Here is a 16,833-nt window from a genome sequence, read left to right as displayed (position 1 = left end):
CAATTTTTCACCTCTGAGTTCTGACAAGAAGTTCTGTTCGCAGGTACTCATAATTCGAGGTGTACAGGAAAACCTGTGTTGTATTCCCTTTTCTGCCGTTCAGGGTTTACAGAAAATTACAGGTAGGTAGAAACAGGAAAGCAGTGAAAGGAGATGGTGATTATAAGTTCTTTCAGGGCCTGAATTAGCAATGAATTCCGTATGTTTGCATTTTGATTGGTGGATTTGTTCAAATAATCAATTTCCTTAGCACACTTTGGTTTAATGTTTAAGGCCACAAACCAGTCGTATTAATATTCAACGAATCTTAAATAAATGTGTACATGGAAAAATGTTTTGATGGTGCAACATTTATGTGAATTTTCGTATTGCATTCTAATGGAAACTCTCTGATAAATTACATACGAATGGACTTGAAAAAAAAATACAGCAAACTTCCTATACATATATTAGACCTTCGGGTAGGGATTCACTATCAGGATTACGTGAGAGAAGCCTCCGGCAAGCATAGAACACAGTTGAATGAAACCCGTTTGGGTTGTCTATGAAGACAAAATGCCCAGCCTGCAATCATAGTAAAAAAATTTCCATCAGCTTTTGGATGCATAGCGTTTGCTCTACTTTCTCTCTAGAAAGAGAGAGAAAGAGAGAGAGAGAGAGAGAGAGAGAAAGAGACCTGGGGAACCCTAATGATTTCACATGGGACCTTCATTTGCTGGCGAGCTTCTTGCGCCCCTTGATAGTTCATCCAATCTTGCATGCCATATATGAAAGTAGCAGGCACTTTCCACTTTGATCCACTGTAAACAAGGGTATGGATTATAAAAACTGCTAGATGAACTTCATCCACTACTAAGTACAACTTAAGTAGAAAATACATGCCTCTTAAGCTTCTTATAGAATCTAGTTTGGGGTCATAAAAAGTCATTCCATTATGCAGGTCTCATGTATGTAGCTCTAGAAAGACATGCCTAAGTTGATCCAAGATGATAAAGCTTGATAAAAATTAGTTGGAACAATCACTAAATGCATCAAAAGAGATGCATCACCATTTTAGAGAAGTTTAAAATCTGTGGTGGAGTTTGCTTAAGTTAGTAAAAAAAACATATTGCATTAGAAGAATATCCTCTTGGAATCAAAGTTCTTGCTTCAATCAACTGGGAATCAACACTCTCAGTCCAATCAACTGGTCAAACACATAACCTTAAACAGAGAGTTTCCTGCAAGAAGCCCACCCACTCCAACCAACACAAGCAACTAATCCGACAATCCATGGAGAACCTTCTGGACCATAATGGTTGCCATGTTTTGAAAGAAGGAAGCTGCCAAGCAGTCTAATTGATTTATCATTTGTTGCAACCTCATGAAATCCATATAAACATTTAGAAAACCATAACCAGAAGAGCTTCAGTGTGTTCTAAATACCTAAAACAAGAAATGGAATGTTCACACCACACACATGTAGCAATAAATGTGGGTTCACATGGATGAGTTGCAAATACTAAAATGGAATTGAAACACAATAACTAAGAACAAGACTTCAAATTTGATCCACAGAAAAAACCATTTCACAAAAGGGCATTCTGACACACTAATTTTAAGAAATAGCTTCAAAATAAGTACGATCATCAAACCTTTGTAGAAGGGGCATCCTTGCAAAAGCACCAAAAGAAAATATATATTTCAAGCATAGCTCTCCACTAGCTTTGGCTACTAAAGTGTGGTACACATAGTCTGCAAATAAAAAACAACCATCAGATGCCTGTCAATTTGGGCGTGCTATATACTCACAAATACATTACCTGCTAGCAATTGGGATTCCTCCTCTGTTAATACCTCTCCAATTGAATAACCACCAAATCTAGAACTTATGTACTTGCGTACAAAATGTGGACCCAAAGGACCTAAACCTCTGGATAAAACAATTAGCCAGGAAATCAGAAACTGAAAGGTAAGGGCAGCCAATGCAATCCAAGATTTAGTGCATTATACTAAAAGATCTACCATTAGTAAACATACAAGACCAGATGCAAAGCTATGTCACTAAACCAAAAGAAGGGAAAGAGGAAAATTCTCTATGTACAATTATCCATTAGAAATATCCAATTCTGAGGAAGCTATCAGGAACCTCTTTAGCTCTAAGCAATTAAAAACATCAATCAAAACTACTTAATTGACAACAGACCAAATGTTTGATCTTGTTCATTTTGCAGGCATTACAATGTACTGGCTAGATTGATGACACTACAATACAAATACAACAAACAACAATAACAACTAAACCTTAATTCCAAACTAGTTAGGGTCTACTATATGAATCCTTTCTCACTATTCAGCTTTGTTTGATACCAAGTCTGCATCAATATCCAAAACTTTAGATCATTTGATACTACTTCCCTCCACATCATCTTAGATCTCTCCCTTCCCTTTCTCCCTCCTACTAACTCATGACACTACAATACAAATCCGTGCAGAAAAATGTGATTGGACCTTTCTAAAAACGCCAAGAAAAATATCTAAAAAAGAACATTGAAGGTCATATATCTATAAAAAGGAAAGACAAATGCATGATCATGAAATGGCAAACCTGAAATGATTGAAAGCATACATGAAACTCATCTTTTAAAGCAACGTCTCAAACATGCTTATAATAGGGGGGAAAACATGTATATGTACCGAATAATCTTATGAAGAGTAAAATTAGACTCCCACAAATGATTCAAAATTGCTCCTCTCCAAGTTGATCTGAATTGAGTAATCCACTCATACTTGGCTTCTGATTCTGATGAAAATCCAGCAGGTCCCACTAAAATCAAATGCTGAATGTGCTCAGGATGCTATACGTAAATTAAACCAATATCAGGACTAACTTAAGTGCCACTGTATTGTTCTCAAAATTCTAAAATGCATGGGAAAGTAAATCACCTTGATTGCATATTTAGCTGCAACATACCCTCCAAACGAATGCCCAAGTAATATGAAGTTGTCGAGCTTTTTTGCTTTTCGCCATTCCTCAAAGGAGTCAATGAACCATGCTTCAGTTTCTACATTATTAAATACAACGAAACAAAAAGAATTATTCTGCTGTAATTTATGTCATGACAAACAGGTATTAGAGACATCTTCCAAACTACTTAGCAAACGAACCCCCTCGAATTTGAAGCAATGTGATGCAGACTTGGTCTAACCTTTAGTGCTTTTGCAAGTAAAATCAGGCCTACTTGATCCACCCCAGCTGTATTTTGGGGAAAAAAAAACCATAAATTAAAATTTATGGATAGACAGTGAATAGTAAGGTTTGAATGAAAAATGCTTACTAATAAGGGGGAAAGGAGACTGATATTATTGTTTGTTGTTTTTATTATTTATTCGGTGTTCTACATAAAATTCTCAACCAAAATAAGCATGGGCCAGACAAAAACAACTAAATCCAACTGGAAAAGGACTTCTCATCTTCTTATTAATTAAGATTTAAAAAAAAGAAGATGAAATTCAAAGACTAATATAGAATATTTCATTCTCTTTGGGTCAAGCTAAACCCACTACATATTTATAGCATAGTAAGCATGGCGGAAGCATCCAAGATAGTTGCCAAATATTAGATAGATTTTGAAGATTCGAATTTCAAAACTAGAACTACCATTCAATTATAGAACATATAAAGGAATATAATTAATAAAGCACAAGGCGGATTGAAGACAGAAAAAATTAAAAAGAGACATACCCAAGCTGATCAACAGCAATGACCTTGAAACGACTAGCAAGAGCATCAAAATTCCGAAAGAAAAAGCCTTGAGAAGCGGCATAACCATGGACTATCACAAGAGTGGGCGAGTCCTCTTTGCTATTGAAGGTAACAGTGTTAATGAACCGTGGCTCATTGCTTGTAGAACGAAGCCGCCTCTTTTTGGACCCTGGAGGGCCTGAACCAATATTAACTTGTTCTCGAACATATGGAGTCCTTAAATTCCCGCAATTCAATCATCAACATTCAAATCACAAAATCGATGCAATCAAACAAATTCATCTTCGGCTTTGATTATATATTTGATTTCAGTCAAGGTTTCATATATTAAAATTAGCGCAGAAAAAAGCACAGGAAATTACTTGACGAGAGAGAGAAGGCGTTTCTCGGCCTCGATGATGTGGTCGGTGGTAGTGTGGATCCAACGGAGAACAGGGGGCCACGGTGATCTTGTTTTGGCCGGTGATGATGATGATGTTGATGTAGATGTTGCGGTGGCAGCAGCAGCAGATGATGATCCTAGCTCTTCCGCCATTTTCATATTGAGCTAGTCAGCTAGATACCCGTTGGCGAAGTAAATTCATATATCCGATTTTGCCGGGTTTTCGTGTAATGCGAGAAATTATATTACGTAGGTAGGCTTCATAATATTCAATTTTTTTAATTATAATTATTTTTCATGCTTTTATCTGAAAAAAAATATTATTTTTCATGTTTTGAATGACATTTTATAATTAATTTATCATTTTATGTGTTAATTTTATGAGGAATAGTATAATACGTATATAATATCTTTATTTAAAAATTTTAATTTTTTAAAATATAACATTAAAAAAAGCCTAATATTTAAAAAAAATTAAAATTTTTACGCGTTTTTATAATTATAATTATTTTTTATTTTAATATAATTTGAAAATTTAATATTTATTATGATTTGATCAAAATTAAATATAATGTTTGAAATGTTAAAAATATTAATTTTTTTAATATATAGTTATTGATATGACATGAATTTTTATATTTTTGTACTGAAAGCTGATATAATAAAAATATTATTATTTTATATGTTATTACTGGTGTAATATAACTTTAATAATTAAAAAAATTTAAAATTTTTGACTTTTATTAATTATAGTCAATTAATTAATTTTAATCTAATTTAATCAAATATTAATATTTTATTATCTAATATAATTATAAAAATAATTATTTATATTACTTAGTATAATAAAACAATAATTTTGGATGAGAGAGATGTAGGTATAAGGATTTTTTTAGAGAAAGAGAAAGATATATATATATATATATATATATATATATATATATATATATATATATATATATATATTACTGAATGACAATGGATATGAGGAAAAAGAGGGAGAGAGAGAGTTGGATATAGAGATATTTTTAAAGAGAATGGTAGAGAAGTGAGTGTAAACTAGATGATAATGGGTGGAAAGAGAAAGAAAGGTAGTCGGAGAGACATAAGTAATAAAATATTAATTTTTAATCAAATTAAATTAAAATTAGTTAAATAGTTATAACTAAAATAAACTTATATAATTAGTTACAATTAACAAAAAGTTAAAAAATTTTAAATTTTTTTAATTATTAAAATTACATTATATCAGTAATAATATATAAAATAATAATATTTTTATTACATCAGCAAGTTCATTTTACATTATCCGTCGTGTTAGCAACAACAAATTTAAAAAATGATATTTTTGTCACGTCAAGCTTTATATCAATGTCTCCAAACCTTCAATTTTAATTGAGTTATAATAAATACTAAACTTTTAAATTATGTCAAAATTTAAAAAAAAAAGTTTAAGTATAACTATTAAAAACAGTAAAATTTTAGAATTTTTTTATAACATTTGACTTTAAAAAAAGTAAAAGTAACAAAAAAAATATATAAACCTATCCTAAATTAATTAGAATAGTAATCTAAAATTATTCCTGTTTGCCAATAAATTCTATTAATTTAGGAATAAATGATCCATAGCCTGGCAATTTGGATTATAGATGGTAGATAGTAATTGATAGGAATTAGTAATCAATAGCTTGGTAATTTGGATTATAGATGGTAAATAATGGAAACTACAACTTCAATTTTTCTTTTTAATTTATTTTTTTACTATTACAAAATTATCATTACTTTTATTATTGATTACAAATTTGTAGTCATTTAAAATATTAAACAAAAGCAAATATGTAATATTTGTCAGCCATCAGTATTAAAAAAAAAATTAATAATATTACTATTGAATAAGAAAATCATCCTTGTACTTAAAAAAGATTTTAGAAAAAGAGAGGATTTTTGCCTTCCATTTAATAACTTTTTCTTCTTTCTTCTCATTTTTTTCATATTTTCTCATTTTTTTCATTTAATTTATTTTAGCCACAGACAGTAATCCTTTTATTTTTTTATTTATTTTTTTTAATAATTCTTATATTTGTATCTGCTTGTAATTGACTTTGATAAATTTTGAGTGAATAAATCTTTAGATTTATTTTTTATTGGTAGATTTTAAATTTTTTGTGGTGCTTTCTATCGTTTAATGAAATTTTTATGTATTTTTTTGTTGAGATTTTTTTTAAAAGAAAAATAATATTTTACGAGGTGCAGATCCTTTATTTAATAAGAGATCTAAATTTAGAAATTATCTGATAGACTCGTAAAAAAATTATAGAGTTGAAAAGTGATGTATACTTCGTATCTATTAACTAATCTACATATTTTGTCTACATCATAGGATCTTCTAAATTATTTATTTTATTTTTAATATGAGTGGTCAATTTTATTTATACACAAATATAATATATTGATTTATATATCTATATATTTTAAAATATCTAAGGTATCCCTGACCCCTGTTTTACAATTGCGTCCAAAAATAAACCTTTCAAGTTGGGGTGAATTATCCTTAAACTTTACCCATTTACAGATAATTAAGCATTTTTCACATTGATGTTAAATGAAATAAATACAATTTCGATTTAAATTAAAGTCATATTTTTAATTATATTTTAATTTAAATTAAACTAAGCTAATATTTAATTAAATAAATTTAATTTCAATATAAATTTAAATATTAGTTCTTATCTTACTTTAATTTAAATTTAATTAATGTGTCTGCAAATAAAATTGTGTAATTATTTTACCAATTTTTTTCTTTATTATTTTATTTAAATAATTATAGCATACGAATGTCATCATTCACATTTTATTGCATAAGGTATATCATTTTAATCTTCTCTTTTAATTATTTCAAATAAATCAATTTTATTATTTTTTGCATTTAAGCTTAAAAGCATGCAGAGCTCCCTTACAATCTAATTTCATTACATACATGTTTTTTTTTTTTTTTTTTCAAAGACAAGATTCATTAAAAGGTATTAAGATGCCAAACAAGAGATTGCAAGAAGGATCGCTTCCTTACAAGCAAGGGCCTCTAAAATCAAAGGATCAACTATCACTTCAATACGCTTGCATGTCCAACTAAGGGAGAGCAGTTTTCGGTTTTAACTTAAAAAATCGAATCGAATCGAGTCAATTCGATTCAATTGATTTGATTTTAAAAATTAATCGATTTGGTTCGATTATTTTTATAAAAAATAAAAAAATTGAACCGAATCGAAATTATATATATATATATATATATATATATATATATATATATATATATATATATATATATATATCAAAGAAATCAAAGAAATCCGAACCGAACCATAAGATTTAGGTTTGATCAGTTTGAAACCAAACCGAACCCAATTGGAAATTAAATGCTCAATTTATAAATTTCGGTTTAATCGGTTTAAAATCAAACCGAACTAATATTTATCGATTTGATTTGATTCAGTTTTCTCTTATTAATCAATTTGGTTAGATTTTTAAAATTTTTGATTTTCGATTTTCGATTTTATTAGTTCTGTTCGGTTCAAAATTGAACCGACCATTTGCACACCCCTATGTCCAACCACATGGCAAACCTGAAGAATCTCTTGCTATAGCAGCAACAAAACCAAAATTATGGACAGTGTCTACAACACCATCAAAATTGACCTTAAAGGTTCCTAAAGGCGGCAGAGACCAATCAATCTGGAGTTGATGGGGGCCATTTGTGGTGTGGAAGTTGGCTCTCCTAAGGAAAAGAAATCACGATGGTTTGAAGATGCTAACCAAATAATATCGTGATGATTAAATTGGTTTGATTTATAATTTTAATTTAGTGTCTCTGATTATTATTATTATTATTATTATTATTATTATTATTATTATTATTACAATTAAATTATATTACTTCTTAATATAAATCATTTTCTATTAAATATTCATATTTAAAAGACAAATTAATGCAATATGATTTAAATTTAAAAGACATTTATAAATCATATTGCTATAAAATTCAAGATTAGGAATAGTGTTGTTATACGGATTAAAGTTAAAAAAACGGTGGGCACGATTTACTCGAAAATTTTAAATTTATGGAACCCTTAACCCCTAAGGCAATTGAAATGATCTAATTTATGCAATTTAATAAAATGATCTAATTTATGCATTTAATAATTATTCATGTATCATATTACAATATAATATCCGTAAAACTCAAAATTGATTCTTTTATTTTGATTATCAATTTTTCATCATATGTTTCGTTTATTTTTATTATATCTTATTGATGTATGAACATTTATTTTAGTCTATTATTAGGTGTTTGGATTTATTATAAAAAATTTTCATGAGTTTTATGATTGTTAAAGAGTAATTAATGGCAATTTTGAGTATATATATATATAAACCTTATTTTTAATTTTTTCCAATACGTCAATTAACGTGAAAGAAAAATATTTATTTTAATATATCACTTAAAAAAAAAGGAGTGAAATGTTAAAATTATGTTATTTATAAAAAAGTTGACAAAAAATAATTTTGATTGATGATAATACAAGGAAAAAATATTTTTAATATGATTTAAACTTTAAAAATTTTCATAATTATATTTTCTAAGATTTTTTTTATATTTTTTAAAGAATTAAAATATTAATCATAATTTTTGTTACTTGTAACAACCACAAAAAAAAAAAATTTCAAAAACGGGAGGAAACCACCCCCCATTCTCTCTTCTCTCCTCACCTCCCCTCCCTCTCTTCTTCTTCTTCCTTCTCCGGTGATCGGCCGGCGACCTCCCGAGCGGCCCCCACCTGGTCGGCGACCCTCCGGCGACGGTCAGACCACCAGAAACGACGGCAAGAGAGGGAGAAGAGAGAGAAAACGCGCGCACAGTGGGCAGCGGCTTTCCGGCGCGATTCCGGCTTCATCCGACGTCTGATCGAGGCGATTTAGGTGGCGTTGGAAAGCTTGTTCCGAGAGCTTTCTTTTGATACCAATTTTGCACCAAATGGAGGTCGGATGAGTGAGATATGGAGGAGAGAAGTTTCGGGTTTTTTCAAGATTTTTCGTCAGATCTACGACGATCCGATCGTTGGATCGACGATCCAAGACCACCTATGGACTGAGGAAGAGGAGAGGAACATGGTGGTATGATCAGATCCGGCAAATGTTGCCGGCGGCCGGCCACCGCGCGCGGTGGTTCCGGCGGTGGCTCCGGTGGGCTATGGAGATGATTCAACTTCCAGAGGCTTTCACATAAATTTTTGAAATTTTTGAGAAACAGATAAACTTCGGGTAAGACAATTTTTATTATTTCTCTGTCTGTGGAGCATAAATACAGTGTTTCTTAAACAGGAAAAATTGGAGAAAAATTCTAAGAAAAATATATGATGAAAGTAAAATTATTTGGAGATATGCTATGGTGTTTGTTGAATTTTTGAGTGATTGTAGAATATTTTTGAAAAATATAGATGGATTTTAGTTAGATTTTTAGCATATGGGTATATAAGATTATTTGAAATTAAAATAATTAAATTTTACATAATTGGTTGAAGCTTGAGGATGGAGGTTTAAATATGTGAATATTTAATTGGGTTGAATTAAGAATATGTTAGATGTTGGAAACTTATGGAATCGAGTAAAATTCTTGAATAAAATATTCATGGGTGATTAGAAAAATTCAATTCATTTTGCAATAGCCTTATGATATTATTAAGGACCGCGGGACAAAATTTTAGAATTTTTAGAGCTTATTTGAGTGGATTTTTGAAAAATGTCAATTGTAGGGACTAAAATGTAATTTTTAATATTTTGAGTATTGTCTGATTTGGAGGGCCCAGGAGGGGCCATGTGATATTGATGAGATGTGGTTGTGGAAATTGAGAATTTAGAAGTGTTATTTGAGCCTTTTTGCAGGTTAGGTAGGTCACAGGTATAGGGAAAACTCTGCCGGATTTCCGGCATAAATTAGGTTGTCTATTGCCTCTTTAGAGTTTTATTCTAACTTAGTACTAATAATTTATAATTTAATTATTAGGTGATCGAGATCAGCTATTTTTCTGCATCCAGCAGCCACAATAGTCATCTGTGTACTGTGAGTAAAATATTAATTTTAATTGTAATTTCGATATTATTATATATTCAAGTATGCCCATGCATCACTTATATGTATATATCTATGTAGTTAAAATTTAGGCATGATTTATGTTGCATTCATAATTGTTAAAGTGCCATGGATATTGTTGTGGTAATTTGGAGCAGTGTTCGTGCGTTAGCGTGAGTGTGATGTGGTGTGGACTATGAATAGGACGGGTAGACACGGCTTGAGATCTTCGCTGGGATCCGGTCCTTCGGGGTAGTCACGGCTTGAGTTCTTCGCTGGGACCCCTATTTGGTTTATTAAGCGAAAGTCCGGCTTGAGTTCTTCGCTGGCACCAGGTTGGATTTAAGAGAGCTGTATAGGGGATCAGCTCCCATATATTATGATTGATATTATTGGGTGTGTGAGTGCTCCAAATTACCTTTTTGCTGTTATGATGTGAATTTATTGTTGATGCTGCATTTCACTCTACAGGGTGCATTAGTTTTAGATAGTTATAGAGATTATGGTTAAAATTGATATTTTACTCTCTGAGTCGAACGCTCACTCCTGTTCAATATTTTTCCAGGCCACAGGAGCAGTTATTTTACAGAGCAACCTGTTTTCTTCCTCGCAGGTTTAACGTCGATTATTTAATTATTTTACCATCCTTTCTAAATTTAAAATCTAGAACTCCGCATGTGTTAGTAATAGTGTGGCCTTGTTAGAAATTGTGTTAATTTAAATTTTTGAAATTAATAAATGAAGATTTGTATGGTATTTAAACAGTTTGTAAATGAGTTAACAGGGTTGAGCTGGGCTCCCCTGATTTTAGTTTCTGAAAATTTCTGGATTAAGTTGGCTCAAAATATTATTATAACAGTTTAATTTAAATTATTTTATATGCATATTGGGCCTAAATTGTGGGCCTGGTTATGGATTTGAGGAATAGTTAGGCTTACTACGGATCTCGGGGGCTTTAAACTAGCCCAGGTCCTAGTGCCGGTTCGGCCCATAGGTTGGGTCGTGACATTACTAAAATAAAACAAATTTTAAAAATGAATATTTATTCTATCACAAATAATACGTGTAATCAAATTATTTGATTCTTAGATATATTATTAATATGCATTCAAAATTAGAGTTCACAATATATAGTTGTCAATAAAATATAAAATTATCATATTTTGAGAAATTTGCTCTTATAATTTTATAATATTGAATTATCAAAAAAAGTTTGCTAATAGCTGTAAAATAATAAGTATAAAAACATTTCAAATATTTATATAGTACATTACGCCCATCAAATATTATTATTATTATTATTATTATTATTATTATTATTATTATTATTATCTTTAACAATTAATTGTCAAAATTAAGGCCTTTGTAATTAAATATGTTATTTAAAATTTATTATATATATATTTTTAATTTTATTTCTACAAAATATAATACATTGAATTATATTTTATTTTTTTTCTTTTTAATTAATTAAATATTTATTTTTCATAAGAAAATTTAATTATTATAATTTATTTTATATTATTTAAATAATAAATACATATTTTATATTATTATTAAATTTTATAACATTATTTCCTTAAATATTTTATACGTTAAATCTATTTACATAAATTTTAAATAACATATTTAATTACAAAGGCCTTAATTTTGACAATTAATTGTTAAAGATAATAATAATAATAATAATAATAATAATAATAATAATAATAATAATAATAATAATATTTGATGGGCGTAATGTACTATATAAATATTTGAAATGTTTTTATACTTATTATTTTACAGCTATTAGCAAACTTTTTTTGATAATTCAATATTATAAAATTATAAGAGCAAATTTCTCAAAATATGATAATTTTATATTTTATTGACAACTATATATTGTGAACTCTAATTTTGAATGCATATTAATAATATATCTAAGAATCAAATAATTTGATTACACGTATTATTATTATTATTATTATTATTATTATTATTATTATTATTATTATTATTATCTTTAACAATTAATTGTCAAAATTAAGGCCTTTGTAATTAAATATGTTATTTAAAATTTATTATATATATATTTTTAATTTTATTTCTACAAAATATAATACATTGAATTATATTTTATTTTTTTTCTTTTTAATTAATTAAATATTTATTTTTCATAAGAAAATTTAATTATTATAATTTATTTTATATTATTTAAATAATAAATACATATTTTATATTATTATTAAATTTTATAACATTATTTCCTTAAATATTTTATACGTTAAATCTATTTACATATTATTAATATTCCTAATATTATTTAAATAATCTCGTATTACTGAACTCAAACTTAGGCATCTCAAAATCTTTACAATTGTAAAATAAGAAAATAAGAAAATATATTAATTGGTTGTTCCATATTTATAATGTATTGATTCCAATTTTTTAAAAAGCATATTTTTTTATTTTACTTTACTTTTTATTTAAAATTTTTTATAATTATATAGAATATTAATATAAATTCATGCTAATAATTATTTCATTAACATTTTATATATTTCTACGTCATTTTATAGATATGCCTTGTAAGAATTTGTGTAATATTAAATATACATTTCTTCTATTATAATTGATAAATATTAATTTTAAATATAAATATATTAAAAATTTAAATATTAAAAATTAAAAATAATTAGATCAACGAAGAAAAAACACTGGTATTAAACTAGTTTAATATACCACTAGACTATGTCAATCGCTGCAACAAATGGTTAATAACCAGAGTAGACTTCTAAAAGGCCCCCTTAATTGTATCCCATGCAGGAAAATAAGGGCAATCTTCCTACAAAAACATCAAAAAAATCCACATAATACAACATGAATGATGAAGCAATGACAACTTTAATTTAAGGGAAGAAATAATACCTAACCCTGCATTTCACTACAGTCTACAGCAATGGCACTGAACCGATCTATTTCGCAGAAAATCAAACTGCAGACGGGAGACAAGAATTCTTCAGTAAAACATTTCCCATTCTAACCATAATAGAATATTTCTAGACAAAGCAACTACCAAGAAGGACCTCTCCTAGTCAGCTCTTGATTGACCAGCACGGGAGGAGAGGATGATACCAACAATAAGGCCATAGAGGGCCAATGCTTCAGCAAAGATGAGAATGAGGATCATCCCAACAAAAAGCTTCGGCTGTTGTGCATTGGCTCTGCAAAATGCAATTCAATACTAAAACCTTTTTGGGGAAAATTTATAACCAACGACTTTAGCAGGTAAATTATCAATCAAAAAGCAAGACTACCATCTACAATGCATGTACCAACTCTTAATAATGGAAAGCTAATCATGGCAACTGTCTTAATAGGCCTAAAGAAGGAAACAAGCACCAAAAGAACAAAAAAAAATTTCATTGGACTGCAATGGAAATTCACTTGTACCTCATAAATTAAAAAGAACTCATAACTTCTTTTTGGAATTTCAGGAACAGAAGATTCCACCTTCATTATTTGCCCAATTTAACCAGTTCCACTCCTAGCAGTGATCTACATCTCAAAGCCTTGGATGAAAGGACTTTAAGAATCCTAACTAGCCAACACAAGCACAAATATCATGATGCAAAAGGAAAATTGACACTCCTAAACTGATCCACAGAGAGAGAGAGAGAGAGAGAGAGAGAGAGAGAGAGAGAGAGAGAGAGAGAGAGAGAGAGAGAGATGATGAATAAGTCAAAATCAATCCAAGTAGCTCCAGTGCAACTTACACATTTCATCTGAGCCATTGATAAAATGAGCCAACTTTGAGCAAAAAAATTAGACTCAGCCATTTCTATGAGCTGAACTTGAGCTTAGAGCTGCTTGCATCAGTTAGCCAATATACACATATAGCAGATTACTCGGAAGAAGGAACACCAAAGGGACATGTTCAACAAGAATGGACGTTTTACTATTTTGAACTGACATCCATAAACATAATAGCAAAATTTAACCAAAGTTGCTCTCATTCTTTCCCGAGCATAAGTAAACCAAACTTGGGATAATCCTTATAATCAAGCCATACGATACGTCGAAAAAATGTAGCTCCAGCCTCAATGTACTACAAATGCAAGAAAATGCACCAAATAGCTTCAGAAGTTAACAATGCGCACACAATTTTTTTTTTAAAATATCTCTAGAAACAGATCAACCAGTCAATAAACTAGGCGAATCAGTCATTGCGCAAATTTCCATAACCACAGAATCAGATTAAAAGAAGAAGAGGTTGAGGAGGGGGGGAGGGAAGAGGGGGTCAGAGATTACCTAACACCTGCATCCCCTACGATGCCAATTGCCATACCAGCAGAGAGACCAGCGAGGCCACAGGCGAGACCAGAAGAAAGGTGAGCGTATCCATCGAAGAGATAATAAGACTTGGCCTTAGGATTAATTCCGGTACTAATAATCACAGCAATAATCAAACCATATATACCCAAAACTCCAGCCATAACCACAGGCACAATTGATTTCATCACCAGCTCGGGTCTCATCACACCCATGGACGCCACACCAACCCCACTCTTAGCGGTTCCATAGGCAGCTCCCATGCCTGCAAAAAGCGCGATCAGAAACCCAGATCCCCATCAAAATTAGAAATGAATCTAGAATCAATCAATATATAAAAGCCAAAAAAAAAAGGGCAACAGAGATCAAACAAAACATTTATGTTAGGATTGGATTACAGGAGAAAACAAGTGCAGCAGCAGCGCCAAGGAAGCCAAAGAAAGGAGCAGTCTCATCGCCGCTGAATGCCGGAGCCATTTTTCACTGATTTTGGATTAAAAAAAGTAATTCTGAAGTTGATGCTTCTCGTTCTCGTTAATAACTATTCAATTAGGCTTCCTCGCCCTTCATCCTACGGTGCAGAGACTTAGGCCCTTTTGATTTAGGAGGTGTTTGATTTAGTATAATTAATAACTGATAGACACAGTTTTATCTTTAGAGTTATTTCATTGGTAATTAATTTAATTTAATTTAATTTTTTATTTTAATTATATTTTTTTATTTAACTTAAAATTAATATTATTAATATTTTTATATTTTTTATTTATAATTTTAATATTTTAATTAATATATTTTAATTTTATTAAAATATTTTTTATTAATAACATAAAATATAAAATATTTATTTATATATAAAAATTAAAATTAATTATAAAATTTTTCTTTATCAATAATAATAATTATTTTATTATTTTATTTATATTTTTAAAATTATTTAATTATTAAAAAAATTATTTTTTTATTTTAATAATAAAATAAATAATATAATATATTAATTTAATAATTGTATATTTAATTTAATAATAAAATAAATAATATAATATAATAAATTTATAATTTTATATTTATTTTAATAATAAAATAAATTATATAATATATAACATTATTAATCATTTCATATATCAACAGCAACAGTTAAATATAATTTTACTAAATATTTTATATTTATTTTAATAATAAAATAAATTATATAATATATACCCTTATTAGTCATTTCATATATCAATAGCAACAGCAAAATATAATTTTACTAAATATCGTGATTTTAAAGTTTACCGAATTTGACTTGATTTTAAATTGAATTGTTAAATTTTTTATTTAAAAAAATTCAATTTTAACTCAAAAATAATTAACTACTTTAATTTAATTTCAATTCCATTCAAAATCAATTTTTTTTCAATTTATTTTTAAATAATTTCTATTTTATTTTAAATTAAATTGATTCAATTAATCAAGCACATAACGGTAATTAAGTGAAACCGAACCGAATTTGAAGAACAAAAAAATCGATTTCTTTTAAAATATCAACTAAAACTGAACCACATTGGAAGAAGAATTGAATCAAATCAAACCAAATCAGTACTGTTTAGAACATCGATTTTCCACAAAATGCCCAGCACCATAATGATGCCATTCGTTTCACAGTGCTTCTTCAAAATCTTGCGGACTCCATAGCAAGAGCAACAAGAAAAATGAAGAACCAAAAACAATAGGTTTTACAAAGTCTCTAAGCAACAACCAAGAATGCCCAACAAGCAACTACAAGCACAACCCAAACTGAAAAAAGTTCAATCGTTCAGCAATCAATTTTAAGTTTGCAAGTTAACAAAATTAAAACCCATAGACTGATTAACAAAATTTCAACAAAATAAAAATCAACAATCAAGAGAGAAGAAGACATGCGACAATGCAACATGCTGTGAACCAAACATCAGAAGAAGAAAATATTCTTATCAACGCCAACAAGGCAAATGGCAATGTCTAGAGGAAAGGAGAAGAAATTTCAATTGATCATCACAAAAGAAGAAGAAGAAAAGAAGAAGAAGAAAAAGAGGGATATAACAACGAGGAGACTTAGTTAAGAGAGAGATAGAGATGCGAAGGGCAAGAAAGAGGGATAACAGTTAGGTATGAGTTGAGTGAAAGACTGCAGTATGAGACATGGGTGTGTTTATGGTAACCTGGAAAATGATGTAGCATGAAGCGTGTGATTTTCAATTGGTTTAGTTTGTTTGGTTTTTTTTTTATTTAAATTAATTGAATTGAACA

General features: G+C 29.1%; 2 protein-coding genes and 1 long non-coding RNA gene across 5 annotated transcripts; 1 reads left to right on the top strand and 2 right to left on the bottom strand.

Annotated features, from left to right (window-relative positions):
* Nucleotides 1–350: 350 nt before the first annotated feature.
* LOC110648364 (probable 1-acylglycerol-3-phosphate O-acyltransferase) lies at nt 351–4,406 on the bottom strand. 2 transcript variants are annotated; one of them, XM_021802582.2, is made up of 9 exons: nt 4,108–4,406; nt 3,725–3,961; nt 3,189–3,235; nt 2,926–3,044; nt 2,713–2,837; nt 1,803–1,912; nt 1,635–1,734; nt 677–800; nt 351–564 (listed from the first exon to the last, which is right to left on the bottom strand). In XM_021802582.2, exons 1-9 carry the CDS (start codon nt 4,284–4,286, stop codon nt 439–441), a joined length of 1,167 nt encoding a protein of 388 aa, XP_021658274.2. In that variant the 5' UTR covers nt 4,287–4,406; the 3' UTR covers nt 351–438. The 2 variants fall into 2 exon arrangements, with proteins under 2 accessions (XP_021658274.2, XP_021658273.2); XM_021802581.2 differs by having other exon boundaries at nt 2,677–2,837; nt 4,108–4,404.
* Nucleotides 4,407–8,875: 4,469 nt separating this feature from the next.
* Nucleotides 8,876–11,084, top strand: LOC131171914 (uncharacterized). The gene is made up of 3 exons (XR_009142570.1): nt 8,876–9,443; nt 10,186–10,242; nt 10,817–11,084. It is a non-coding gene; the product is annotated as an uncharacterized LOC131171914 (long non-coding RNA).
* Nucleotides 11,085–12,928: 1,844 nt separating this feature from the next.
* LOC110650988 (V-type proton ATPase 16 kDa proteolipid subunit) lies at nt 12,929–15,149 on the bottom strand. Of its 2 annotated transcripts, none has more exons than XM_058132172.1 (3): nt 14,964–15,143; nt 14,545–14,830; nt 12,929–13,457 (listed from the first exon to the last, which is right to left on the bottom strand). In XM_058132172.1, exons 1-3 carry the CDS (start codon nt 15,040–15,042, stop codon nt 13,325–13,327), a joined length of 498 nt encoding a protein of 165 aa, XP_057988155.1. In that variant the 5' UTR covers nt 15,043–15,143; the 3' UTR covers nt 12,929–13,324. The 2 variants fall into 2 exon arrangements, with proteins under 2 accessions (XP_057988155.1, XP_057988156.1); XM_058132173.1 differs by lacking the exon at nt 12,929–13,457 and adding an exon at nt 14,168–14,341 and having other exon boundaries at nt 14,964–15,149.
* Nucleotides 15,150–16,833: the final 1,684 nt, after the last annotated feature.

Source organism: Hevea brasiliensis, chromosome 2 (genome assembly GCF_030052815.1).
Source record: "Hevea brasiliensis isolate MT/VB/25A 57/8 chromosome 2, ASM3005281v1, whole genome shotgun sequence".
In the NCBI taxonomy this organism is placed as follows: Eukaryota; Viridiplantae; Streptophyta; class Magnoliopsida; order Malpighiales; family Euphorbiaceae; genus Hevea; species Hevea brasiliensis.
This window is presented reverse-complemented; position numbering and strand designations above follow the sequence as displayed.

Bases quoted from the DNA above. Each gene is read 5' to 3' on its own strand.
- LOC110648364 (XM_021802581.2), bottom strand. From the start codon at position 4,286: ATGAAAATGGCGGAAGAGCTAGGATCATCATCTGCTGCTGCTGCCACC. The intron at 3,045-3,188 runs GTTAGACCAAGT...TTAATAATGTAG, and splicing joins TACTTGCAAAAGCACTAAAG to AAACTGAAGCATGGTTCATT. The intron at 565-676 runs GTCTCTTTCTCT...CTATGATTGCAG, and splicing joins AAATCATTAGGGTTCCCCAG to GCTGGGCATTTTGTCTTCAT.
- LOC110650988 (XM_058132172.1), bottom strand. From the start codon at position 15,042: ATGGCTCCGGCATTCAGCGGCGATGAGACTGCTCCTTTCTTTGGCTTC. The intron at 14,831-14,963 runs GTAATCCAATCC...CGCTTTTTGCAG, and splicing joins TGCTGCACTTGTTTTCTCCT to GCATGGGAGCTGCCTATGGA. The intron at 13,458-14,544 runs GTAATCTCTGAC...TGCATTTTGCAG, and splicing joins GTAGGGGATGCAGGTGTTAG to AGCCAATGCACAACAGCCGA.